Source organism: Centroberyx gerrardi, chromosome 18, assembly GCF_048128805.1.
Source record: "Centroberyx gerrardi isolate f3 chromosome 18, fCenGer3.hap1.cur.20231027, whole genome shotgun sequence".
Lineage (NCBI taxonomy): Eukaryota > Metazoa > Chordata > Actinopteri > Beryciformes > Berycidae > Centroberyx > Centroberyx gerrardi.
This window is the reverse complement of record NC_136014.1, coordinates 15,809,454-15,832,108: the sequence shown is the minus strand read 5'-3', so window position 1 is coordinate 15,832,108 and position 22,655 is coordinate 15,809,454. Positions and strand designations below refer to the sequence as shown.

Here is a 22,655-nt window from a genome sequence, read left to right as displayed (position 1 = left end):
TCAACAGCTCCATCTTGCACATACCAACACACACACACACCCTTAGAGGCATGCACGCACACGCACACGCACACACACACAGACACACACACACCTCACCTCAGCCATTGTGTTCTGGATGGGCGTCCCAGTGAGCAGCAGTCTGTTTCGACACTGGAACTGCAGGAGGATCTTCCACCGAACGCTGACAACACAGAGGGAAAGTGTGACTGGTGACCTACTGTAGCAACTAGCCACTATATCATCTACTTATTGTAATGTATTTTCAAAATGTTTTTAATTTCAGTAATTACTCAAACTATGGGACATGGTCTGTATGTGTATAGATAGTCCGTGTGTGTGTTGAGGTTCCTACACGTTTCAAAATTCCATACTTTTGCAGAACTTAATTTCTTGAATGGATTTAAAAATTGTGGTCTATTTTCAATATGATGTATGCTGATATTGGCCAACTGTCAACCGCCTATAGCTAGAGATTATTCTTTACTACAACAAATATCATAAAATGTGGTTTACACAACTACATAAAATGTATAGTTAATATTTATTGGGGCTGAACAACAATCAATCGGTTTTCCAGCCGTTTTGTCCATTTCCAAAACTTTTCAAGACCTGAACAACTTTTCCTGACTTTCCAAACCTGCGTAAGAATCTGCAATATGTTTGGCAATGCAGCATTATACAACAGAACAGCCACCGTGCTAGTGCTTTACCTGGTGCTGCTCTTGAGTGCCTGGGCCTCGTCCAGAACCATATACTGCCACTTGACCCTCTGGAAGTACTTCACATCTTGGACCACTAGCTGGTAGCTGGTGATCACCACATGGAATGGTGCGTTCTGCGTATACAGGGTTTTCTATAAACACACACACACACACACACACACACACACACACAGATAAAAAGAGAGCCAGATTGAGTTAGAGATGGGGAGAAGGAGAAGAAAAAGACGTGTACAATATTTTCACCACACTGAACACTGCACTAAACCATTTTCATAGCTGCATTGTATCATTACGATCTTTGTGGTTATAATCACTATCATTATTTTTTCATCCATCATCTCTCCTCCTTACCTGGCTCCAGAATTTCCTTATCACCTTGCGATCATGAGGGTTCCCCCAGTATGGCAACACCTGAGGGACAAAGATTAAGAAGTAAGATTAGTAAGATTAAAACAAGGGGAAAGTAAGTGGATCACTTCTGTCAAGAATCCCAGTAACACCAGACTGATCAGCTAAGCATTTCACCTAGTCTGTGTTCAAATAGAGCTTTTCCAAGAAGTTTACATTTACATTAAAGTAATGAATCAAGAGCTAGACGTATGTTTACCCATAGCATCATGTATGAATTACTGCTTGAATTCTCGATGAGTTGTTGATGTAAAATGTAAAGTGAAATCATTATGTCACTCAACACAAGCTGAAGCTCAGTTGTTTTCAGGCCAGTATTTCCATGCCTTGTTTTACACGTTCAGGACTCTTATCTACAGATTGTGTAATAGAGTCTTTTCACACCTCATTAGCAAAACAGACAGGAGTTGATTTACTCTACAACTAGGGGAGGAAATGGGCATGGTTGAGTGTTGAGTACGTCAGTGAGTGATGGTTATTACTATATATATGTGTGTGTGTGTGTGTGTGTGTGTGTGTGTGTGTGCGGGCGTGTGTGTGTGCACGCAAGCACAGCCAGCACATTGTGTTTGATGAATGGTCTTCAGCCTGCAAGAATGCACATAGCATCTCGCCTGTGAGTGGCCAGTTAAGACATGCAAAAGAAAGGAACAAGAAAAGAAAAGAAAAAACAGCACCCACTGAACAACCGAACTAGTAACAACCTTGTAATCGTGGGTTAACATGCAAGGCTACAAATGTCCTGATACAATACTGCCCCCTAATGAATAGTAAGTAAATCTGCATGCGTCTCTGAGCACTTTATCCTCAGTTGAAGAACAACAGCGTGCATTTAATCTCAGATGTTAGAGAGCATCCATTAATTCGGCCAGAGCTGAACAACACAGCTGTGGGTTCGTGAGAGGAGTGAAAAGGACTGGTGAGAGAGCAGCAGAAATGAGGATGCCAGGATTCCCAGAGGCATATTTTTACAGGTGTTTCCGCTGGTGCGCTCACTCAGCAGCGGTGTGGATTCTCACCTTGAATTTGGGCACGAAACGGGTGAACTCCTGGTGCCAGTTGTTGAGCGTGGAAGCAGGAGAGATGATCAGGAATGGACCCCAGATGTTGTCTCTCTGTGCAGGAACCGAAGAAAGGATACATCGTCAGCCGTTACAACAGGTGGTCTCTATCTTTGTGTGTGTGTGTGCGTGTGTGTGTATGTGTGTGTATGAGCACCCAAAAAACAGGAAGCCCAGGAGGAACACAGCATGTGTCTTCCTGTGAGAGATAATTCACCACTGAAAAGCTCCCATTTCCCCTGAATTCCACTTCTCTCCCTTAGGAGATATGAGACCAAAAGATCTAAAGAGCTGAAGAGGTTCAAATCAGCTATGCACAACAATGAAATAAGTCGTATGACTCATTCAATAAAATATTCCAACACCTGCAAAAGAAGCACAGTCAGAAACTGGGGACCTTTTAAAGGATGCAGGTGCATAGAGAAGCTGGTGTGTTCGATGTTTTCCTATCTCAGTCATGAAAGAAGAAACAATTGAATATTCCAGTAAGCTTTTTGGAAGTGCATGGTGAGTGAACTCCTTTGGCTCTCTCACCTCTGCCAGGTGTGCCAACAGGGCGATACTCTGGACCGTCTTCCCCAGTCCCATCTCATCTGCCAGGATTCCATTGATGCCCTTTAAATGGAAGAGAGGAAAAATGTCAAAATGTAAAAATATGTATGTAATATTATATAATCACGACTGATAGACAGACAGGCTTTCCAGTGCCGCCATGACAAAAGAAACCCCTGCCTTGATTGTAAAACCCAAACTCCATTATATTATATATATTTAACTCAGACAAAACCCTTGTTGAACACAGCATCCAACTATGGCTAATACCTTTAGCTAATGTTACAGCCATTACAAACCATAACTGCACTGCCTTCCTCCCTGCATTTACTGCTATACGAATTTGACTTTTCACAACACAATGCAATGGCAGAATGAAACATTAATTGCCATTTTTTTAGGAATTTAGAGTAGTCTGCCACTCTAACACATTGACTGTGGGAAGCCCTAAGACAGACAGATGGATAAATACACAGAAAATATAGCCAAGATATACAAGATCTGTATTGTATCTGTATTCATCGTCATAAATCAAAAACCCCAAAAATGCCTTGAGAAGCGAGACAGACGTGTATCTACAGAGACAGACTTAGTCACCTGTTCATAGAGGTTGGCCAGCCAGTTCATGCCTTTGAGCTGGTATCCCTTGAGCTTGCCGTTGAAGATGGTGGGCTGGGGGATGTCTTCGCCGGCCTGGATGGATGGGTTGGACAGGCTGTAGCTCTCTCCAAACCCAGAGCCGGAGCCTGAGGCCGACACTCCGGCTACATGCAGAGAGGCACAGCGACTGTCCTTGGCCTCCTCGTCAAACATTCGCGTCTACAGGGAAAGATTTGGCCATTAGCAAATAGAGAGTATAGACCAGGATTGTGCGTGTGAGTGTGTGTGTGTGGGCATTGAGGTGTATGCGTGTGTATGCCTCTGAGCGTGTGTGTGTTGGCCCTACTCCACGTCATCATGCCCATGCACGAGTATGTGTTTGTGTGTGCCAACTTACTCTCTCTTGGTGAATCTGGTAGGCCTCTTTGGCATTCCTCAGGGCCTGGGACTTGTAGTATTCACTATCTGCAATACCATATAATCCAGTTGGCCCAAAATGATCTGCTTCATAAACTCAATTCACTGCATAAATATCCTTATCAGTCAAAAATACATTAAAAACTGCGGGGAGGAGAAATAGTGGAATACACAATACTGACAGACAGGAGATTACAGTGGCTGTAAATGTAGTGACAACTAGTCCATTTGACAATTATATTGAGAATGACATATTTGGAGGAATTAGTTCAACGGTTCCTAAAAGGGATTCAATTAAGTTTTTTGGACTGATCTCATTTAATACAGTGCAGCCAATAGGATTGGCCTGCTTGCAATAAAGACATACAAACATGAACAATCAATGCTAAGTTACAATTACAAATTGACCTTGGTCTACTAACAAAACAAACCTATGACTGAGCTGTTCATACCGTAGTCCTCCTGTCCCATGTTGACCATTACCCCTCCCCCGATGTCAATCTGTCTTTGGGCGCCGGTGTCTTCCAGCTTCCTCAGAATTTCCTCCTGGGCCACGTCTCCTCCTGGACCCCCCATGCTGGGTTTACCGCCCATGAAATGAGCGTACAGCTCAGTCTGGGTGATGAGGAAGTTCAGTTTACGCTGTTGACGCTTGGCCTGGGAGAGAGAGGAGTAGTTGGAGAAAAAACGAGAAACATGTTTTTATATCAGCACCCAAGATGAGCTGTGTGCAGAATAATCCAAATCTTATCAATTTCAAACTTGTTTTCAAAATAGTTATATTGATGCAAATTTTGTTATAGAAAAATGTGTTATAGAAAGCCCTAGTCAGGTTACGGAACTTCCTAAGACAACAACTTCCCAGGCCAGTCAACAGCTTCCTAGCCACCTACCTCCCTCATCTCCTCATCCAGTTTACGCTGCTCCAGAGCCTCCTTCTCTGCCCTCTTCCTGTGCTCCTTCTCCACCTTGTCGTACTTCTTCCAGTATAGCATCATCTCCTTGGTGAGGCGGCGGGCACGGGGCAACGTCTCCTTACAGTTCTTCTGGGCCTGGATAGCTGCACGCCGCACCTCGCGCATGCACTGGTGAGCCAGCTGTGGCAAAAACAAAAAGAGAGCTTACATGTTGTACTAAAGCTACAATTTTGTCTCTGACCAATACACAAATGAGGAGTGAGCGTCCAAAAGTAGACCATCAACTGAAAAATGTGATACCAAATTTGCTGGTATGAAAGAAAAAAATCTTATTGAATACAGTAACTTAATCTTAAGACATTTGCTTACAAACTTTTGAAATTATGGTGCATACTTAACTTACCTTTTTAGCATTGGTCAATACAAGGTTCTTGGCAGAGGTTTTCTGCTTGAAAGACTGCAAAACAGACATAAATAGGACCATTAGGACAAATACAACTGGGAAAAATGCATTGAACATCCTAATTTTGGACCATCTATCCATTAGAATCATGCATGCTGACCTTGGGGATCTCTTTCTTGGCGATGGTGAGCCAGACTTTGCGTCGCCGCGCGTTCAGCTGCTCAATGGTCAGGTGTTTCTTCTTCACCATGGGCAGCGGAGCATCGTGGGAAAACTTGGCGAAGATCTTAGTGACATAAGGACGGCCCTCGTCCAGAAAATCCCCCTCTCCTCGTTTCTTCTTCTTCTTCACCTTTTTTAGTTTGGCTAAAAGAAAAGGAAAAGCACATAAACAATAGATTTGAAATCTTGTCAACTATTCCAGTAATGACCCAGTTCTTTGTAGCAATTAACATGATTTCCAGCATTGTTTTCTTCTTTACCCTTGAATTTCTTCTCATCTTTGATTTTCTTCTTCTTGGGCCCCAGTAGGTGGCGCTGTTGTTCATAGAAGGGGTCATGAGTGGAGAGGAGTCCAGTGCTGTAGTACTGGTACTGGTGGAGCTGCAGGAGAGATACACAGAGAGGGAAGCGATATGATGGTGACACTGCAAAAAAAAAATCTGTCGTTGTTATGAATATTGCTAGATACTGCATTTATGTGTGTGTGTACCTCGCGGTCAGAGTGGAACTTGCTCTGATGCTGCCTGGTGTAGCGGTGTAGCCTCAGCATGTCATGCAGCTCCTCCCGAGACAAAGTGAAGTCGGAGTCGTCAGAGTCTGTGTCTGAGTCCGTGGTGTCATCACTCAACAGGATACTCTACAGGAGAGAGAGGAGGAACATGAGCATCAGGAGCCGAGGGCTGCATGATGGATGGTGTTTGAAGGAAGGCGAACAAAACAGTGAAGCCTCAGGTGGACAAAAGAGTGCAGGGTGACAGAGGTTGGCAGCACATGAAAAAAACTCATGCGCTTTTCCCCCGGTCCCACCTTGCCAAAATATCTCAGGGGGAAATGTGAAGCATAATGGAGAAAATGTGTCTGTACAAAATACCTTGAGCCATTTCCTGTTCTTCTTCAGCTTGGAGAAATTGTAGAGGCTGGTTTTATCTGCCTTTTGGTCTGTGGAGTTGAAAGGGAGAGAAACTAATCACATACACAGACAAGAGACTGATATGAGTGAGTGAGTGTTCACGGATGATATGTGTCATTCATGAAAAAGTGAATAACAGTAGTGAGGATATGCCTGTGTAGTAAAATAAGAATAAAATACAGGTACATTTTAGTTCTATGGGATACTGATTCTTGGAAAATAAGCTTTTGGCAACTTTCACAACCGGTTATAACTCAAAATGCAGGTCTGTTTTACTTCAGTGTTAGCAACAATATAAACCAACCCTTTACAGGCTCAAAACTCATGTTTAACTGTCACATACTTTCAGTGCTTGTATTAAAAGCTTTGTGATTAAAACATATGGTTAGGTCATTAGGTCAACGAATCAAAACAAGCATAGCCAGCAGCAAAATGACAGTATTTCCACACTACTGCAATTATAAATGGGACATTAATGACAATGAGAGAATAAACATAGAGAACCACTGGGTGAAAGAAGTTTAGCGCGGAGTGATGAACACATAATTGCTCAGTAAATCCTTCACAGAGTATCTTACCTTTGCCTTGCAGCAGAACCCCGTTGAGGGGCTTGCCCTCTGCCAACCCTGGCTCACACGGCTCATCTTTCACTGTCAAAGCTGTGTGTTGGTTGGGGGGGTCCAGGGATAGCCCCTCCCCCAGTGCACCATCGCTGTCATCACTGTCATCACTAGCATAGGGAAAATATGCAGCTGTAAGCCCACCGACATCCCTTGCATCCAACATATGTCTATTCTTGTCTTCTGAGATGTGTCTGGTCTTTTAAGTAGTACATCAATACCAGAGGGTATAACATTAGACACTACAGACCTAACATACTGAATGTAATCTCATACAGATGACAAAGGGACTAGTGTGGAGGGTAGATCCCTGCCATTCCTCTAACAGAGGCCAAGGAGTTGCTGGGCAATTAAATTGTTATTGTATATCTCAAGTCACAGATAGGATGGAAGATTCCTGTAATGTATTTTAGTGTTTCTAAATTCAAATTAGCTACAGTTTTGTTCCACCTGCCCCACAAAAAATACAATTACAATTGCATTTACAGTACAATTGTCCATATATTGTGATGTAAATATCCAAATAAGATTTCTTTTTAAATTGCACCACATACTGAAACTGATGCGGCTCAGAACCAAAGTCCCCCCGCCCCCAGTCACCCTCTGCCTGTACCTGGTTATGTCTCTGTTGAAGATGGTGGCGGTCTGGCGCAGGAAGCTGTCCAGCCTCAGGGATCTCTCCAGGCGCTGCAGGTAGAGAGGTTTGGCCAGACCAGAGCTACCGCACGCCCCGACCTCCAGCCGGCCCTGCCCCGACGCCATGCAGCACAGACTCCTCCACCCGGCAGGGCGGGAACTCTTACTGGAGGGACAGAATTAAAGATGAGTGAGAGGAATGCAAAGGATGATGAAGGCAGATGGGTTGAGATTAGAATGGGCAATACAGGAAACTGGTACCTAACACTTTGTTGTTTTATTGTAATTCACCTAAATCTTAAAGGAAGGATGCAGGACAAGAAAGAAGATTGGGGGTATGAAAGTTCAGAGGAATTAAGGGATTAGTACCTTGGTCGAGGAAACTTTAACACAAATTGCTGGGTTTTTCCTTCATTTTCCCAGCTAGCCTGGGGTTTAGAAGATACTCTCTCCTCTTGCATCTTCCTTCTAAGCAACAACTAGGCTATAGCAGTACGGCACCCAGAACTTGGTCCATTGTGATAAAAATGCAGTTGACCTACCTTCTCAGTAAGCGATGTCATTATTCTTGATTCCAAGACTAGCGATCAGACAAAAGAAGTGATAAAGGCCTAAAAGAGGAAGAAACGTAGCCACAAGTCACACTATGATATCCAGTATGAAATTGTATGCAATGCCACTATAAAATATGAGAATGACTCTATAGAGGCTAGTGCTATTTTACATGTTATGATTACTGCAATGTAGTCCTGTTTATTGTGCTGTGTTATAGCTTCATTGTGCAACATTGACATTGTGAGTGGGCGCTTTTGGAACAAATAATACAATACAAATATAAATTTATACCGCAAAAAGGCATAAGAAAAAAAAGAGAGAAACAGGCAGTCAGTGCAATACTGGCAACTCTGTTGAACTATTTAAAGTATATACATAGGCATACACTTCATGTTTTGTATTTGTGCCTATGTATATAATGTAAATAGTTCAGTAAGGTTCCTAGAATTGGAGTGGCTGCCTCTCTCCTGTTGAGGAGAGTGTGCCAGTTTTCCTTTCCCCTACTTTTCCTGTCTTGTTTGTATCATATACAAAAAAGTACAGGCTATTAGAGTATGTATTGTTTGTTTTCATAAGAGCCTTTACTGCATTGCAGTGATCAGACTGGATTAATATAATTACAAGATTGCACGTGATTCTTTTATAACATGATTTCCTCAGACCTACTCCAAACTTAACTATAGCATTACCTTAATCAACAAATTCACATTTCAATTATTATTGAGCAGGTGAGATTTCTGTCAGTGTCCACTTCATGGTAAACTTAAGTTATAGTTGTCAGTTGCAGTAATAAATACTACCAATGATTATATTCACTTGGGGAGAACAAGTTCATTGCCATGTGTGTGGTAGGATGACAAGTCACTAAAGCCAAACAAGAGTTTGCTGTACTTATAAAACATGTAGAAAATAGTGCAAGCTGCTAATCCTAAATCATCATACTTTCCTCCACTATCGTGTCGTGATGCCTAACGTTACAAGCACATCCAAGCTAACGTTAGCCAAGGTTTGCTCGCTAACCTTGGCTTGGTGCCACTTACGCACTGGATTGCATGGCAAAAATGCTAAGCTAACATTAGCTTGCACGCTAACGACCGTTAGCTACTTTACTCTGTATGCACACGCTGCACTGCCCCGATCAATGATAGTGAGGGGTCAAGGTGCTAGTATACAGACACTGGCAGCTCACTGGCTTAAGTAAACCACGCCAGAGATATCAAAACAGCTTTGGCCATTTTTACTTGAATAGCAAGTCATTGTTACAACACTATAGCCAGCTAGCTATGTTGCCTATTCTAGCTTTTTCATCATTAGCTTATCAAATACTGAGGAGTTTTTGCACAGACGTCCCCTCACACCATTAATATGAAGTATTCAAATCGGGTCTGTCTCTTTAAGGCCACCACCTCCCTTCCTAAACATTGTATTAAGATATGATATTGGTATAATAGCAATTTTAGCTGGCTAGTCGTGATGCTACGACAGCAAGGCCCCTAAGCCCGCGCCTCTCGTACCCTTGTTTCGGACACGAGTGGGGACTCGGTTGCCTGGTGAATGATCCCCATGTTTTAATTCTTTCTCCCTCCCGGCCATCTTCCCCCATTGCTCCCTCGCCATAACAACCGCTAAGGACTCTCTCACCTTGGCCCCGTGTCCCCCTTTTTGTCTCTCTCGATGCTGCTGCCGACTCTCAGTTCTCTGACTCCAAAATGGCGGTTTGAGGCACCGACTGAGTCTGTGAGCTTTGAGTCGACAGCAGCAGAGAGGCGGCCACTTTCTGTTACTGAGAGAGCAGAGACACGACGCCATGGCGAGGATACAGCAAGGAACAGGCTTCTTAATCAAGTGCAGAGAGAAGAACGGTCCCCTGTCAAGGTCTTCAGGGAAAAGACTGTAATTAAAAATCACAACCGTGTCTTTATTTGACGTAGTGTACACATTCTCACCGTATATAACGTATTAAAGCATATATGCACAACTAATACAAACGTATCGATGGTTTTCCGATTTCGATTGATAGAGTCTGCTCACCGCGAAGATTACCGAGCTACGTCTTACGTCACCCAAAGGGAACTCCGTTTTAGGTAAGATGAGCCACAGTTATATTTGTGTCTATTAGAACATACATTTGATGCAGTATATTTATTACCCACAGAAATACAGTGTTACAGTCACACAATGACGAAAATATTCTTTCATTCCAGGTCTTGAGAAGATCTATTTCTGAATTCACTGGGAAGTGAGGCTGATTTTTAACTGTGTTTTTATTAACATTTATAGTAGTGATAGTGTGATACTCAAGTGATCCCAGTAGGACATTTCTCTCTTCACTTTCCTCCCTCTGCAGGGGGGTCATAGGTCAGGGTGAGCTACAGAACAGCACCTGGAGCCAGTAGGGACTCAGTATCTTGCAAAAGGACAATTCAGCAGGATGGATGCTTGCTGTCACAGGGGCCAAGCCCAGGTCCCCCTGATGAAGGACAGTTTCTCTTAACCACTGGGTCACTTTGCCACCCAAATTGCTAAACCGCAGAATTGCTCAGAATTATCATGCTGTTATAGACAAAGCAAGTAACAGCTGCATTATTATTTCTTGTGCTGCAAAACTATTGTCCCGTATGTGTTATATTTCAACATAAAGTTAGGGGGAACAAAACATTCAGTGTAAATGATAGTTAAAATCATTTATTAAATATTTATTACACCATCAATAACAACAGCCAGTTGAACTGACAATCATAAATTTGACAGAACTGAATTGCAAAACAGTGAATATATGAAGTACTAATTTGTTAATCCCAGCTAATTTGAGTGCTATAGATGGTGAACACAAAGTAGCAAAGTTGAGAGGTTGAATTGAGCTAGGAGACACAGATGCTGTCTTAAGTGCAGCTGAAGCGTTTACCAGATCAAACAAGTGCATGACCTAATTGAGTTTATAGTTGTATAATAGTGCAGTTGTATCTGATCCTAGCTTTAGGATCTTTCTTTACCATTATCCATCAGTAGGGTGGTTCAGGCACATACATGTTCTGTACAGCACATTATTTCACATCACGACATCCTCTTATCCGAAGCAGGAGAAGTCATCCTTTCTTTACAATGCCCACAATGTTACAATTCATTATCAATTCATGGCTGCTTTTCGCTAGATGTTCCCATACAGGGTGCAAAAGTCTTCAAATCAGCCTCAACAAAATAAGCATATTGTGTGGAAATCAAATGAAGCTGATACAGTTTTAGGCAGTAGGCATCGTCAGCAGGCAAGGTGAATCTGTTAGCTGTGAACGGGTCAATCCTATGTCAAACCGATGGTGGGGATTGTTTCAGACAACAGGCTTCCGTATGTCCATCCGTTCACACTGACAGACGAGGGGCCTCGTTCATAGCCAGCTGGACTTCTCCTCCTCAAACTTCTGAGGATCGATGAACGGTTTGTCGATGGTCTTGATCATCAGTTCGCCGCAGTACACGCACTCGCACGCGATGATGTCATCGATGTCTGACTTTATCTGCTCGCGGCTGGCGCCCGCGCTGCCCTTGCCCAGGCTGGCGGAGTCACCGTCCTCCTTGGGCGCTGGGCGGTGGCGGGACTTGGAGGACTGCGTGGCTGCGGCCAGCTTCTTCTGCAGCTCCTCCAGACGACTCTGCTTGTAGACCGTCAGGTGGGGGGTCACTTCCTACAGGGTAAAAAAAAAAAACATGTTATCCCCGCAATCAGAGGACTAAGTGAGTTGGTGTTTTGAGAATTTATCATATTTATATATCAATATTTGTGTCAGCTATTGAGCTGATATTAGGCTACAATAGGGTGTCAATATAAGAGAATTTCACCAATAATCAAATTAAAAACCAAGACCCATGTTTAGCACGTCAAAACACAAAAGCAATTTAACTTAATTTCCTGTCTTTATCCAAACAAATGAGGATGTTTGATATCTCTAAGGAAGACAAATGGATTATATCTCAATATAAACTCAATATAAACTAACTGGTGTAAGTCTAGTACTCTGAGTTGGCATTGTTAGTGATAAAGCAGTTTGGATGCAGTCCTACTGTTACCTGGAACAGACAGTCATAGTGAAACATGTGTCCACACAGGAACAGGTAGAAGGGCCTGTTGAGCAAGGGGAAGTCACAAGCAGCGCACTTCTCCTGGGACTCCACCACGCCATACTTGTTCCTCATTTCCTGGATGTCCTCTCGGATGCGCTTGGCGCTCTCCGTCGCCTCCTCCATCTCCTGCTTCAGCTCCTCGATGTGCTGGTTGTACTCCTCCAGGGAGCTGCAGATGGCCTCCTGAGATACAGGGATGAACAGATGATGAATTGTACTGATTTGAGGCAGTGGTCTCCTTCACAGCTTTCTGTATTATGTACTATAAGTTGTGCATATTTACGTTAAATAAGCATACAATGAGTTTTCTTTAACCCGTCTTTACTTAATGACTGAAGAGGATTTACTAGGTGATATCAATACAGACCTTGAAGTGGTCAATGGTGACAAAGTCAGGGAAGAAGGGCAGGATGTCTTCGATCTTGAGCAGGTTGCAGCTGGACAGACAGTTCATGGCTTTCTTCACATCTTTCTCCTCCTGCACCACATGGCGGGCGATCTTCAGCCACAGCTTTTTCCTCAGCTCCTCGTCATCCTCAGGCAGGTCGGCGCACGACTTAGCCAGATCCACATCCACCTGTAGAAGAATATATGAATGAATATATGAGTTAATGACATTTGTTAGCATACAGAACATTTGAACATAAACAGATGAAAGATAAGTAATGCAGTTTTATTCGCATTTTAACAATATGTAAAAAAAAAAAAAATCCATACAAGATAATTAAATCAATACAAATATAATGGATATGTGATGTGGATATGTTTTGTGATTAAATAGTATTACATCACATACAATCCTGACCCAAAAATACACATCACTTACTTGCAAAGCAAGATCCACTGCTTCCTCATAGAGCTCCATAATCTTATAGACCAGGACGCAGGCCTGGAGGTAGCCGTGTTCTGCACACAGCCTGAGAGCGTACTTCAAGTCGTAGTGGATCTCCGAGGCATGGGTCCCTGCCTGCTCCAGATACCACAGCAGAGAGTCGGGCTTGTACTTGGCATACAGAGACAGCAGGTAGTTGTGGATGGCCTCCTCTGTCACAGTCAGCTGGTACACACAGAACTCCATGTAGCGGATGGTCTCGTTGATCTGCTGGGTGCTGCCCATCTGGCTGTAGTTCATCAGGGCCGGGATGAGCTTCTTCGGGTCCAGCCGCTTGCCCATCTGAATCCAGGCGTCCACCACTTTCTTGGGGATGTGCTGCATGAGCACGGGGGAGAACTTGTAAAAAAGCTTCTCGTCACAGTGCTTGGAGAGCACGTCCAGAGCAGCGCTGTAGTCGTCGTGCTGACAGTGGTGGGATATGACCCTCTCGTAGTCCTGCATGATGACCGAGAAGTAGACCATGTCGTCCACGTTGCCGTGGCTGGCCAGCAGGTCGTAGATGGTGGTGCGGTTGTTGAACAGGCATTCCTTGTGCTTGGAGCTGCTGAGGAACTGGCGGAACTCATCCCGGGTCTCCTGGAAGATGATGCTGTTGTGATCGCTCTCCAGCTGGCCCAGCCGGTTCAGGTAGAGCTCTGCGAGCCAGGTGACCAGCAAGGTGATCTGGGTTCTCTCACTCTGCTTCAGATTGTTTAGTTTCTTCAGTAAGAACTCCTTCAGGGCTTCCTCTTGTTTGGCCTCGATGAACTTGAGCGCTATCTCCTCAAAGTAGTTCTGCGTCAGCGCGTAGCACTTGGCGCTCTCTAGGAATCGCTTATTCTGGAAGCAGTGCTCGGCCTCCTTGGCCAGCACCATGTCCATGCACTCGGGCCGGTCCCGGCAGTACTCCTTGGCCAGATCGAACTTATTCATGCTCATGTACATCTGCCAGACGTCCCTGGCCTCGCGCTGGATGTGGTACCGGAAGACCGCCCGCTCAGTGTAGATCCACACCAAGCCGCCCACTGGGTCCTTGATCATCTTCTTGAGGATGCCAAACTTATCTGGGAACACATCCTCATACACCACCTGGCCATTCAGGGTGCAGATGGCCTTGACTCGGTCGGGGAGCAACAGCAAGAAGTGGAACTGCGTCAGCACGATGGAGATGGGCTTATTGAAACTGAGGTCTATGTCGGTGGTGTACTCCCATACCTGATGGATAGAGAGAGAGAGAGAACGGGAGGGAGGAAAGAAGGAGAAATTAAGGAAAATATAAAGACGGAGGTGAATGTAAAGAAGGCAGAATGATGACAACATTATTAAAGCTGGTGGGAGAAAAGTTTGTAATGCATGTGAACAACTGATGTAAAGGCACCACTTTAAAGCCCCCATGAAATTAACTCCCATTACTTTTACTTCCAGGAAAACACAAAATTTTTCATGGTGACCTCATGCTGCACTGGAAGACGTAAATATAAATTTCTAACCAATAAAACCATCAGATTAAAATTGCCTTTCTCTCCCTGACTCATATCCCATTGGTTTAGACTTTTGAATGATCCCTCACTGCATTATGTCCCGCCCCAACATCCTGTTTCAACAGGAAACGCATCAAATCCAGGAAGTAAAGATGCCATTTCAACGGGTCTTTAAGCTGCTGATGAATAAGATCCATTTAAAAAAAAGCTCTTTCATACAGATGTTTACCTGCACATCGCTGAGCAGGGAATCAGGCCTGACGTAGTCCAGCTGCCCATAGAGAACTCCATTACCCATCATCCAGGCGAAGGCTTTGGGGCAGGAACGGAGCTTGGAGGTGTAGAAAGTGATCTCGCTGTAGCCCATGTTGGCCGGGAACTCCTGGAAGCTGGGCAGCAGGTCCTGGTTCTGGGTGAAGATGGAGCTGAAGCCTTGCTGCTCTGAGCCCTCGGCCACCTTGCCCACAAACTGGAACAGGCGTTTGCGGGTGGTGGCGATGATGAAGTACTTGTTCTCCAGGCCGCGCTCCACCTCCAGGCAGCAGACCGGAGCCGGCTTCCCATCCTCCTCCAGGGAGTGGACCTGCCCCGGGAAAGGGATAGAGTATTTGTTCAGACACATAGTAATAAAATGTAGAGGCCTTTAAAAAACATGAGTGCACTACAGCTGTTAATGGATTGTATAGTATGGATAAATTTGAAGGTACTACCAAATAAACTATGCATACGTAACAATGGCATTCATATGTTTTTCAAAATTAAGAAGTATTATGTAGTAAATTTAAGAAGTAGTATGTGTTATTCTTGTAGTTAGGACTGTCACGATACATTTGTGAACATGAAAAACTCTGAGCTAGAACTGGACAGCTAAGAATCAATCCACTGATGTCATCAAAATGGAATGTTTGGAAACCAGAATGAGCTTAAAATTATTGTACTTTTATCAGTTCTGAAAGAAAAAATGTACACTTATCCCCATAAAAACCCCCCCTGGGTGCCCTCACAGTCACATTTACATCTTTCCCAAACTATTCACTGTGTTTGTGAGCACCTCACAAACATTGATTGCACTGCCATAGACAATAGAAATATGAATTCTTAAATTAAGAGGTATTCCCCTTTACACATGAACCTTCTGCTGCCCTCTGACCTGTCTGAAGTATTGGTCTGGATTGGTGTTGAACAGGCTGCCCTCAGTTGCTGAGATCTCAGCCTCAAAGATGATGCCTTGGCTGGTGCCAACCAAGATGGGTCCCGTGTTGGTCTCGCTGCCCAGCAGCTTGTTCCAGCCCACGCTCTCGATGAGGTGGCCTCGCCAGCGGGACAAGCTGCGCACCTTCTGGGTGTTCCTGTTAAGATACAGACACTCGCTGGTGCTCAGGCTGATCAGCAGATGGGAGCCTGCAACGGGAAAATAAGGAGGAGGATATAGTTGCTGTTGTTAGTAGGTCATAACCAAGCCACCGGGACAACAATCTTATCAATTATGTAGTAGCGCTGCGTCAGGGATGAAATTTGAGGATTTGGGGCATCGCGCAGACATTTCCACTTTATCACATAAAAAATGCTGTCTAGAAGATAATTTTGTACTAATCCAAGATTAGAAGTACTAGACATGAGTTTACAGGCTAGTAAAATGTCCATCTCTCTGTAATAAACTGTAAGTTACTAGTAGTATTTGGCCATTGGAGAAAGGACAGAAACACAATTTAAAAACATATTTTACATTTACACAGGTTTGGTTAAATCAAATCAAATCTGCAAGTAATGATACACTGCAGAGTAGACCGAGGCCCTATCAAAATAATCAATGCATATGGTCATTCAGTTGCTGTCTAATTAAATCCAAAGGAAAATCTGAATCAGTTGACACTCTAATATTGAGTCTGTTCTCACCTGTGGGGTCCAGGAACAGTTTGTTCACTTTACTGTCATCTTTCCGTCCTAGTTCAATCTGGTTAGGCTGATCTGGCTTGGCCAGGTCAATCCTGAAAGGAATAGATTAGAATAGAATAGAATGTTAAAACAGCTGTCATGTATAGCTCATTAACATAACAAATATTACCATCAGCAAACCAATCATCACATATCATTTACAGCTTCCTCTAGACTCAATCCACTGTAAATCAGTACTAATCACTGTGAAGAATTGCCATTAAAACACCTAATCCAATCTGTCTGCAGCCTATACAGACTTTCCCTCAGACCAGTGACCATTAAGATTGTGCAGTGCTTTTGATAGTGTTATTTGCCTCAGCAGAGTGTCCTTCCCCAGACTCATGCATAGCTGATTGTTGCAGACTGCAAAGTGGTTGATCTTCTCGGGCGGTGAAAAATCGATCCTCTGCTTGTTGAATATCGGCTTCTCCTCCTCAAGCCTCACATTCACAAAGCCTAGGGAACAAACCCAAGTCAGTAAAAGTAGTCTTTCAACAAATACCAGCGTTATTTACGTGTGAGAGGTGAGCTTTCTTGTTAATGTGATGAAACAGCATCACTGCATGTGTATGTGGGAGTCAGATGGAGCATCTTTTGAGAAGGGCCCAGACTCCCCGACCTACCTGAGTGCGTTATCCCGATGTTGGCAGCCGACAGGCGGCTGTGCTGTTGCGCGCTCTGCCTGGTGTTTTGCGAGTCCTCGTATTCATCCAGAATTGAAGCCATGGCTGAATTTTCCTAATTTCCCGAGGAATACTTTAAAATAAATGGCCTGCAAATAGAGACCTGGCGAGAAAATCCTATGATGACATGACTACGCGGTTATTTCCACCCGTGAAGGGCTCAGCAATGCGTTTCCTCTCTTCGCATGCGTCTAATTGAGAAGAAATATACAGAATATGAAAGTTTACGCTGGAACATAAAGGTAAGAAGTATATAATATTTTCAAACATACAAGACATGAACACAACTAGCTTAGCTTCCGAGTGGCACAACACAGGGTGGACTCATGCAGTCAGGTGACGGTTGGGAATCATGTGACCAAAATTAGTGTAGTGCTTTTTCTTTGCCACCACAGGGCGCAATTCATCCAAATTTAGTGTGAGCCGTTTATTATGAGATATTAAAGGCTTAGTATAACCTGATGATGAATCAGCGCCCTGAGTGCTGCTGTTTTAATTGTTGTCACTCCGTATTGTTTTAATTAATGCGTTATAACATTGTTTTGAGTGAGAGTTTTGTTATTTTCTGAAGACATGTTTGCGCTTTTTGTTGCATTATTAACCAGGAATCCACTTGAAAATCTATAAAACAGTCATCTGGGTCAGTTTAGAGAGACCAAATTTCAAGGGAAAAGCGATTTCCTCAAATAAAGCAGTGCAATAAAGTATCACATTATATGAGTGTGCGTCATTTTGGCAACGCAGATCAATTTCAGCGGTTGACAACCGTCTGTAGGAGCCAGGAAGCGTTCGCACCGTTTGTCCCAGTGGGGGTGGCTATGCAAATCACAACCTGTCTGAGCGGAAAGTTGCCAAAGCTTAAAGCCAAAACCCGCATGTCGCCTGTCGTCATTCAGAGGAGAGACAGCACAGGCGATGTGATCACGGCAGCAGCCCATTTATCCAGTCTCACACATACAGGTCAGACAAGAGGGGGAAGCCAGAGTTTTAGGAGGTTAATGTGCGTCTCGACATGCCACCTCACATGGAGTATTTCTACCACGAGCCCCGAGTGCCCTCCGCCTGCGGGCTGACCCAGGAGGATGAGCTAGAGCCCGGGGCCATCAGCTGCATGCTGGTCGGGGACGGAGCCGTCGGGAAGACCAGCATGATTGTCAGCTACACATCCAACGGATACCCGACGGAGTATAAACAGACGGGCTTTGACGTCTTCTCCGGTGAGTGAAAATACACTTATATTGGGATGTAGTGGAGAGTAAACCCACGTAAACTCATTTTTATAATGGGGGTTTAATCACAACTTTAGGCTGACATATGTTTTTTATGATAATAGAAATGTATAGTATACATGATAGTAGCCTAAGTAATATCAAACTATGTAAATTATAGGAAGACATGATCTTTTGAAAGAAAAAAGGCAAAAATCAATGCATTAATGCTGGTGGATTGCCTTATAATGATCTATTTGTAGAGGACATTGTTTACCCACCTTTTTATCAACTATATCACTGCTTATAAGTCTATACAACCATACAATCTAGAGTTATATAAGTTTGAATACTCTGAAAAAAATTTGAATGTTACAACTTCATAGTTAGATCACTGTGAACGCTTACTGGTAGTTGCCAATAGAAGTCTATCATTTGAAACGGGGCTAAACTTTTTACTCACTGTCTGACTCTTATATCTGTGGTTTCCAACAGGTCAGGTCCAAGTAGAGGGAGCTCCTGTCAAAGTTCAACTACTGGACACTGCTGGACAGGTAAGACTATCTGGACTTTTTTATCCCAAGATATACCATTTCAACAACGATGTGATTTTACAAGTTCTTGTTTTGTCAGTAGCCTATTTTGTGTTTTGAACCCAAAATTCCCATCTGTTTTATTCATTCTGCGAAATGATTGATAATAATTTATGTTGAACAGAATAGTGATTGCAACATCAAGTTATTCAGAATCAGAATTCTTTTATTATGCCAAGTATGTTTGCACATACAAGGAAAGTGACTTGGTGTGGTTGGTGCATAAGGTACATAAATATAGCAAAATACAAGAGATATCAAAATATTAACAAAATACAAGAGATATCAAAATATTAACAAAATATTAACAACATATATACAAAATATATACGATGTATTGCACATGTTAATTGTATGGTGAGGTGGGAGATGTTGGTGTTGCAGGAACAACAATGCATTTGTGTGTGTGTGTGTGTGTGTGTGTGTGTGTGAGTGTTTGTGTATGTGTGCAGTGTCGTTTGGGTCAGTGAGAGGCAGAGAGTCAGTGAGAGGCAGGGGGCTTGTTTGTGAGCCCCACTGCCATGGGGAAGAAACTGTTCAGGTGGCGTGAGGTTTTGGTCTTGATAGACCGGAACCTTTTGCCGGATGGAAGTCTTTGGAAGAGGTATGGGATGGATCAGCGATGATCTTTCCCGCTCTCTTTCTGGTCCTGGAGTTGTACAGGTCCAGTAGAGACGGCAGGTTGCAGCCGATGATCTTCTCAGCTGACCGGATGATCCGCTGCAGTCTGCCTCTGTCCCTGGCGGTGGAGGCAGCGTGGACTCAATGATGGCCGTGTAGAACTGGACCATCGTTTTCTGCGGCATTTTGAGTTTCTTCACCTGCCGCAGGAAGAACATCCTCTGTTGGGCCTTCTTGGTGGTGGCAGTTGCAATCAACAATGACTTGAATGTGATTGAATGCTCAGTCAGTTTCTTTCACTCAGTCCTTGCTCTTGGTCCTTGATGTCTCCAGATGCCCACACTACACACAGTTTGAATATGACTAACCGGTGCTTTCTGTCTTCATGTTGCATTTCAGGAAGAATTTGATGAGTTCCGGTCGCTGTCCTACGCCCACACGGACGTCTTCCTCCTGTGCTTCAGCGTGGTCAACCCCACCTCATTTCACAACATCATTAAGAAGTGGGTTCCAGAGATCCGGGCCTGCAACCCCTCCGCGCCCATCGTCCTTGTGGGGACTCAGTCGGACCTCTTGCTGGACGTTAACGTCCTGATCAACCTGGACCGCTCCAAGGTGAAGCCGGTCCTCAGCTCCCGGGCCCGGAGCATGGCGGAGAAGATCAGGGCCACGGACTATGTCGAGTGTTCCTCTCTCACATCGTTTGCTTTCACTTGATGTCACAGTTAACCATCTTTCAGAGTCAGTGTTTGGCTTAATTGTGTCTGGGATGCAAAATGGCACAAGGGAAAGCAACACATGGAGGCAGCAGAGTGGATTCTGGGGAATTCTCTCTCAGCCTGGGTCTGGTTTGAGAACTCAGATAGATTGAGTTTGCTTCATGTCAACAGAGAAAACAACATCCTCATATCGAAAATGAAACTATGCATCTGCTCTTATGTATAGGCATCAGTGGCAAGCCTGTGGAGAGGAAAGGGCACTGAACTGAGGCTTTGTAGAAGAAACTTTATCAAACCAAGGACGTGCTGAACGCCCTGCCAGAGAGGGAAGAGACTCACAGTCATGTAAATGCTGTGGATTTGCATGACCTGGATTACTACCCACTGCAGCCTTCGCTGTGTGTGAGTGAGACAGAAAGAGAAATTTATATGCAGCAGTCAGAGGCTGAAGTCGCAGTGCGAGGTGCCAAATTCTTACCTGTGTGTGAAAGCTTTCCCGGACAGTGCAATTACATCTGGTGAACAAACCAAGTGGCCAGAACCAGGGCTTGGCTTTACTATGCTTCTTGTGGAAGTCGGTAATGTATAAGCTATTCTGTTTGTTAAAAAACAGTTTATTTGTCATGTTTTTATTGGTTGAAATATTAAAAAATGCATTGGTGTACTCAACTGACTAATTTTGCGATCATTTTCTATCATTGTCACTAATCTCAAGATTACTGTGTCTTTTTTATATGTTGGAGTGATGTGATGCAAATAAATGAAGTGAAAAGCACAGGGGTTATCTGGGTTATTTGTATTATTAGAACCACAACATTTATGCAATGTTATGTCTGTGCAATTCACAACCAACCCCACTTAACAAGTCTGATAGCTGCTTTAAATTCAGGGGGAAGAGTTTTGAAGAGGAGTCAGTAAAAGCAGTAGAGCGTCGAGCATTGTTCTCTGCAGGGAGTCTGGATAATCTGCATGGCCACTCCAGGTACTTTTCCTGAACCGTCCCTCTGTCCAAGGGTATGATAAGTGAGCCCCGGGACTCGCTGCTTGGGGTGACCAATTCGAATGGAATCCACATGACCGCTGATGGAGAATGGCAGTGCCATGCTGTGACTGATGGCTGCGTCTGATTGTGCCTTTCAGAGGAGTCTGGAAAGACGGGAGGACGGCGTTTTAAAGGAGTGTGATTGAGTCAAATTTGCTGATTGAGAATAAACAGTGGCAGTGTGCTGTTTTACCACAACAATGGTGTCGGCACATTGTTTATGAAGCCTGACAACATCGATGACATTGGGCTGATAGACAGTGAAAACTCAAATGCAAAAAGGCCTCCAACACTCGCTTTTAATGAATTTCTTTCCAAAGCCTTTGCCTTTCCATCAAGGCAAAGGGCGGCTGCTTTAAAGAATCTAAAATATAAGATAGTTTTGATTTGTTTAACACTTTTTTTGGTCACTGCATAATTCCATTTGTGTTATTTCATAGTTTTGATGTCTTTACTATTATTCTAAAATAGTAAAAATAAAGAAAAATGCATGTCCAAACTTTTGACTGGTAGTGTGTATATACATACACACACTTAACCAACAGTTGGATGGGTAGACATCAATTACAGACAGTGTGTTCACACATGATGTAGTGTAATGGGTTAATAACAAAAGATATTGTGTGTTTCGGTCAAATTTTGCGATAAAGAAAGTGATCTAGGTGTGTTAGGACTTGTTCTGTAGAGAGTGACTGGTTACTGTCCGGTTACTCACAGCACAGTGGTTTACTCACTCTGTCTGTGTCACCACCAAGGGGAGGCATCTTTATCAGGTTAAAAAAAAAAGAGATTCTGTTGAAATCCTCATGAGAAAAAACCCTCACTACAGGGATTCACATGTGGTTCATAATCAGGACCAAACCTGGAACCAGAGAACCAAGTCTGTGATATCAGACTGATCTGGAGCTGCTCCATTGACAATGAATGGGGGACTGTCTTTGTGGATACAGTACGTTGATCTAAACTTTTATATTAGTGCAATCACTTCTACACCCCTCCCGTACAGGATATCCTTATTCCCAGAAAATCATGTCCTCTTCCATCTTTTCCTGTTCATATGAAATTACAAATTTGGCAGTGGGACAAACACTCCTTTCTTGTTTCTGGCTATAGGAGACAGCAGTGGATATTTATGAATACAGAACAAATTAGTCCTGGGCGCAGAAAGGATAGAATAGAATAGAATAGAATAGAATATGTATGCATGCACGCATACATCTGTTTTTTTTGTCCCCCCCAAGGGTGTTAAAAGACTTTTACAAGCAAACAACTCAAATAAAGAAGGTACAGTCACTCTTCTATAAACATGTTGTCTATGGTGTGAGTTGTGACACAGACCAAACAGTGTTAATGT

The 22,655-nt window shown here is 43.6% G+C and overlaps 3 protein-coding genes across 9 annotated transcripts in view; 1 reads left to right on the top strand and 2 right to left on the bottom strand.

The window, feature by feature from the left end:
* ino80 (INO80 complex ATPase subunit) overlaps positions 1 to 9,727 on the bottom strand; it is a 42,826-nt gene extending 33,099 nt beyond the window's left edge. For 4 of the 7 annotated variants that reach the window (XM_071900792.2, XM_071901220.2, XM_071901072.2 and 1 more), the window contains exons 1-18: positions 9,668 to 9,727; positions 8,014 to 8,082; positions 7,449 to 7,637; positions 6,794 to 6,945; positions 6,177 to 6,244; positions 5,796 to 5,942; positions 5,566 to 5,686; positions 5,244 to 5,449; positions 5,084 to 5,137; positions 4,657 to 4,860; positions 4,216 to 4,420; positions 3,744 to 3,811; positions 3,344 to 3,565; positions 2,729 to 2,809; positions 2,153 to 2,248; positions 1,077 to 1,136; positions 714 to 856; positions 100 to 184 (exon numbers count right to left, since the gene is read on the bottom strand). In XM_071900792.2, coding sequence (XP_071756893.1) covers positions 100 to 184; positions 714 to 856; positions 1,077 to 1,136; positions 2,153 to 2,248; positions 2,729 to 2,809; positions 3,344 to 3,565; positions 3,744 to 3,811; positions 4,216 to 4,420; positions 4,657 to 4,860; positions 5,084 to 5,137; positions 5,244 to 5,449; positions 5,566 to 5,686; positions 5,796 to 5,942; positions 6,177 to 6,244; positions 6,794 to 6,945; positions 7,449 to 7,597 — 2,061 coding nt within the window. In that variant the 5' untranslated portion in view covers positions 7,598 to 7,637; positions 8,014 to 8,082; positions 9,668 to 9,727. Of the gene's footprint in view, positions 1 to 99; positions 185 to 713; positions 857 to 1,076; positions 1,137 to 2,152; positions 2,249 to 2,728; positions 2,810 to 3,343; positions 3,566 to 3,743; positions 3,812 to 4,194; positions 4,421 to 4,656; positions 4,861 to 5,083; positions 5,138 to 5,243; positions 5,450 to 5,565; positions 5,687 to 5,795; positions 5,943 to 6,176; positions 6,245 to 6,793; positions 6,946 to 7,448; positions 7,638 to 8,013; positions 8,083 to 9,540; positions 9,623 to 9,667 lie in introns of those variants that run through there. The other 3 variants (XM_071900932.2, XM_071900995.2, XM_071900861.2) reach the window with 2 other exon arrangements.
* Positions 9,728 to 10,695: 968 nt separating this feature from the next.
* Positions 10,696 to 17,414, bottom strand: LOC139917650 (vacuolar protein sorting-associated protein 18 homolog). The gene is made up of 9 exons (XM_071906858.2): positions 17,059 to 17,414; positions 16,750 to 16,891; positions 16,394 to 16,485; positions 15,648 to 15,898; positions 14,727 to 15,080; positions 12,969 to 14,231; positions 12,510 to 12,719; positions 12,089 to 12,325; positions 10,696 to 11,706 (listed from the first exon to the last, which is right to left on the bottom strand). Exons 1-9 carry the CDS (start codon positions 17,159 to 17,161, stop codon positions 11,410 to 11,412), a joined length of 2,949 nt encoding a protein of 982 aa, XP_071762959.1. The 5' UTR covers positions 17,162 to 17,414; the 3' UTR covers positions 10,696 to 11,409.
* A 606-nt stretch (positions 17,415 to 18,020) lies between these two features.
* Positions 18,021 to 20,932, top strand: LOC139913489 (rho-related GTP-binding protein RhoU-like). The gene is made up of 3 exons (XM_071901554.2): positions 18,021 to 18,335; positions 18,822 to 18,880; positions 19,940 to 20,932. The coding sequence occupies exons 1-3, from the start codon at positions 18,131 to 18,133 to the stop codon at positions 20,255 to 20,257; spliced, it is 582 nt and encodes a 193-aa protein (XP_071757655.2). The 5' UTR covers positions 18,021 to 18,130; the 3' UTR covers positions 20,258 to 20,932.
* The last annotated feature ends 1,723 nt before the right edge of the window (positions 20,933 to 22,655 follow it).

Coding starts and splice junctions, on each gene's coding strand:
- LOC139913489 (XM_071901554.2), top strand. CDS start 18,131: ATGCCACCTCACATGGAGTATTTCTACCACGAGCCCCGAGTGCCCTCC. Junction 18,336..18,821: donor GGGCTTTGACGTCTTCTCCG/GTGAGTGAAAAT, acceptor GGTTTCCAACAG/GTCAGGTCCAAGTAGAGGGA. Junction 18,881..19,939: donor TACTGGACACTGCTGGACAG/GTAAGACTATCT, acceptor GTTGCATTTCAG/GAAGAATTTGATGAGTTCCG.
- LOC139917650 (XM_071906858.2), bottom strand. CDS start 17,161: ATGGCTTCAATTCTGGATGAATACGAGGACTCGCAAAACACCAGGCAG. Junction 16,892..17,058: donor CATCGGGATAACGCACTCAG/GTAGGTCGGGGA, acceptor TTTGTTCCCTAG/GCTTTGTGAATGTGAGGCTT. Junction 16,486..16,749: donor GGGAAGGACACTCTGCTGAG/GCAAATAACACT, acceptor TATTCCTTTCAG/GATTGACCTGGCCAAGCCAG.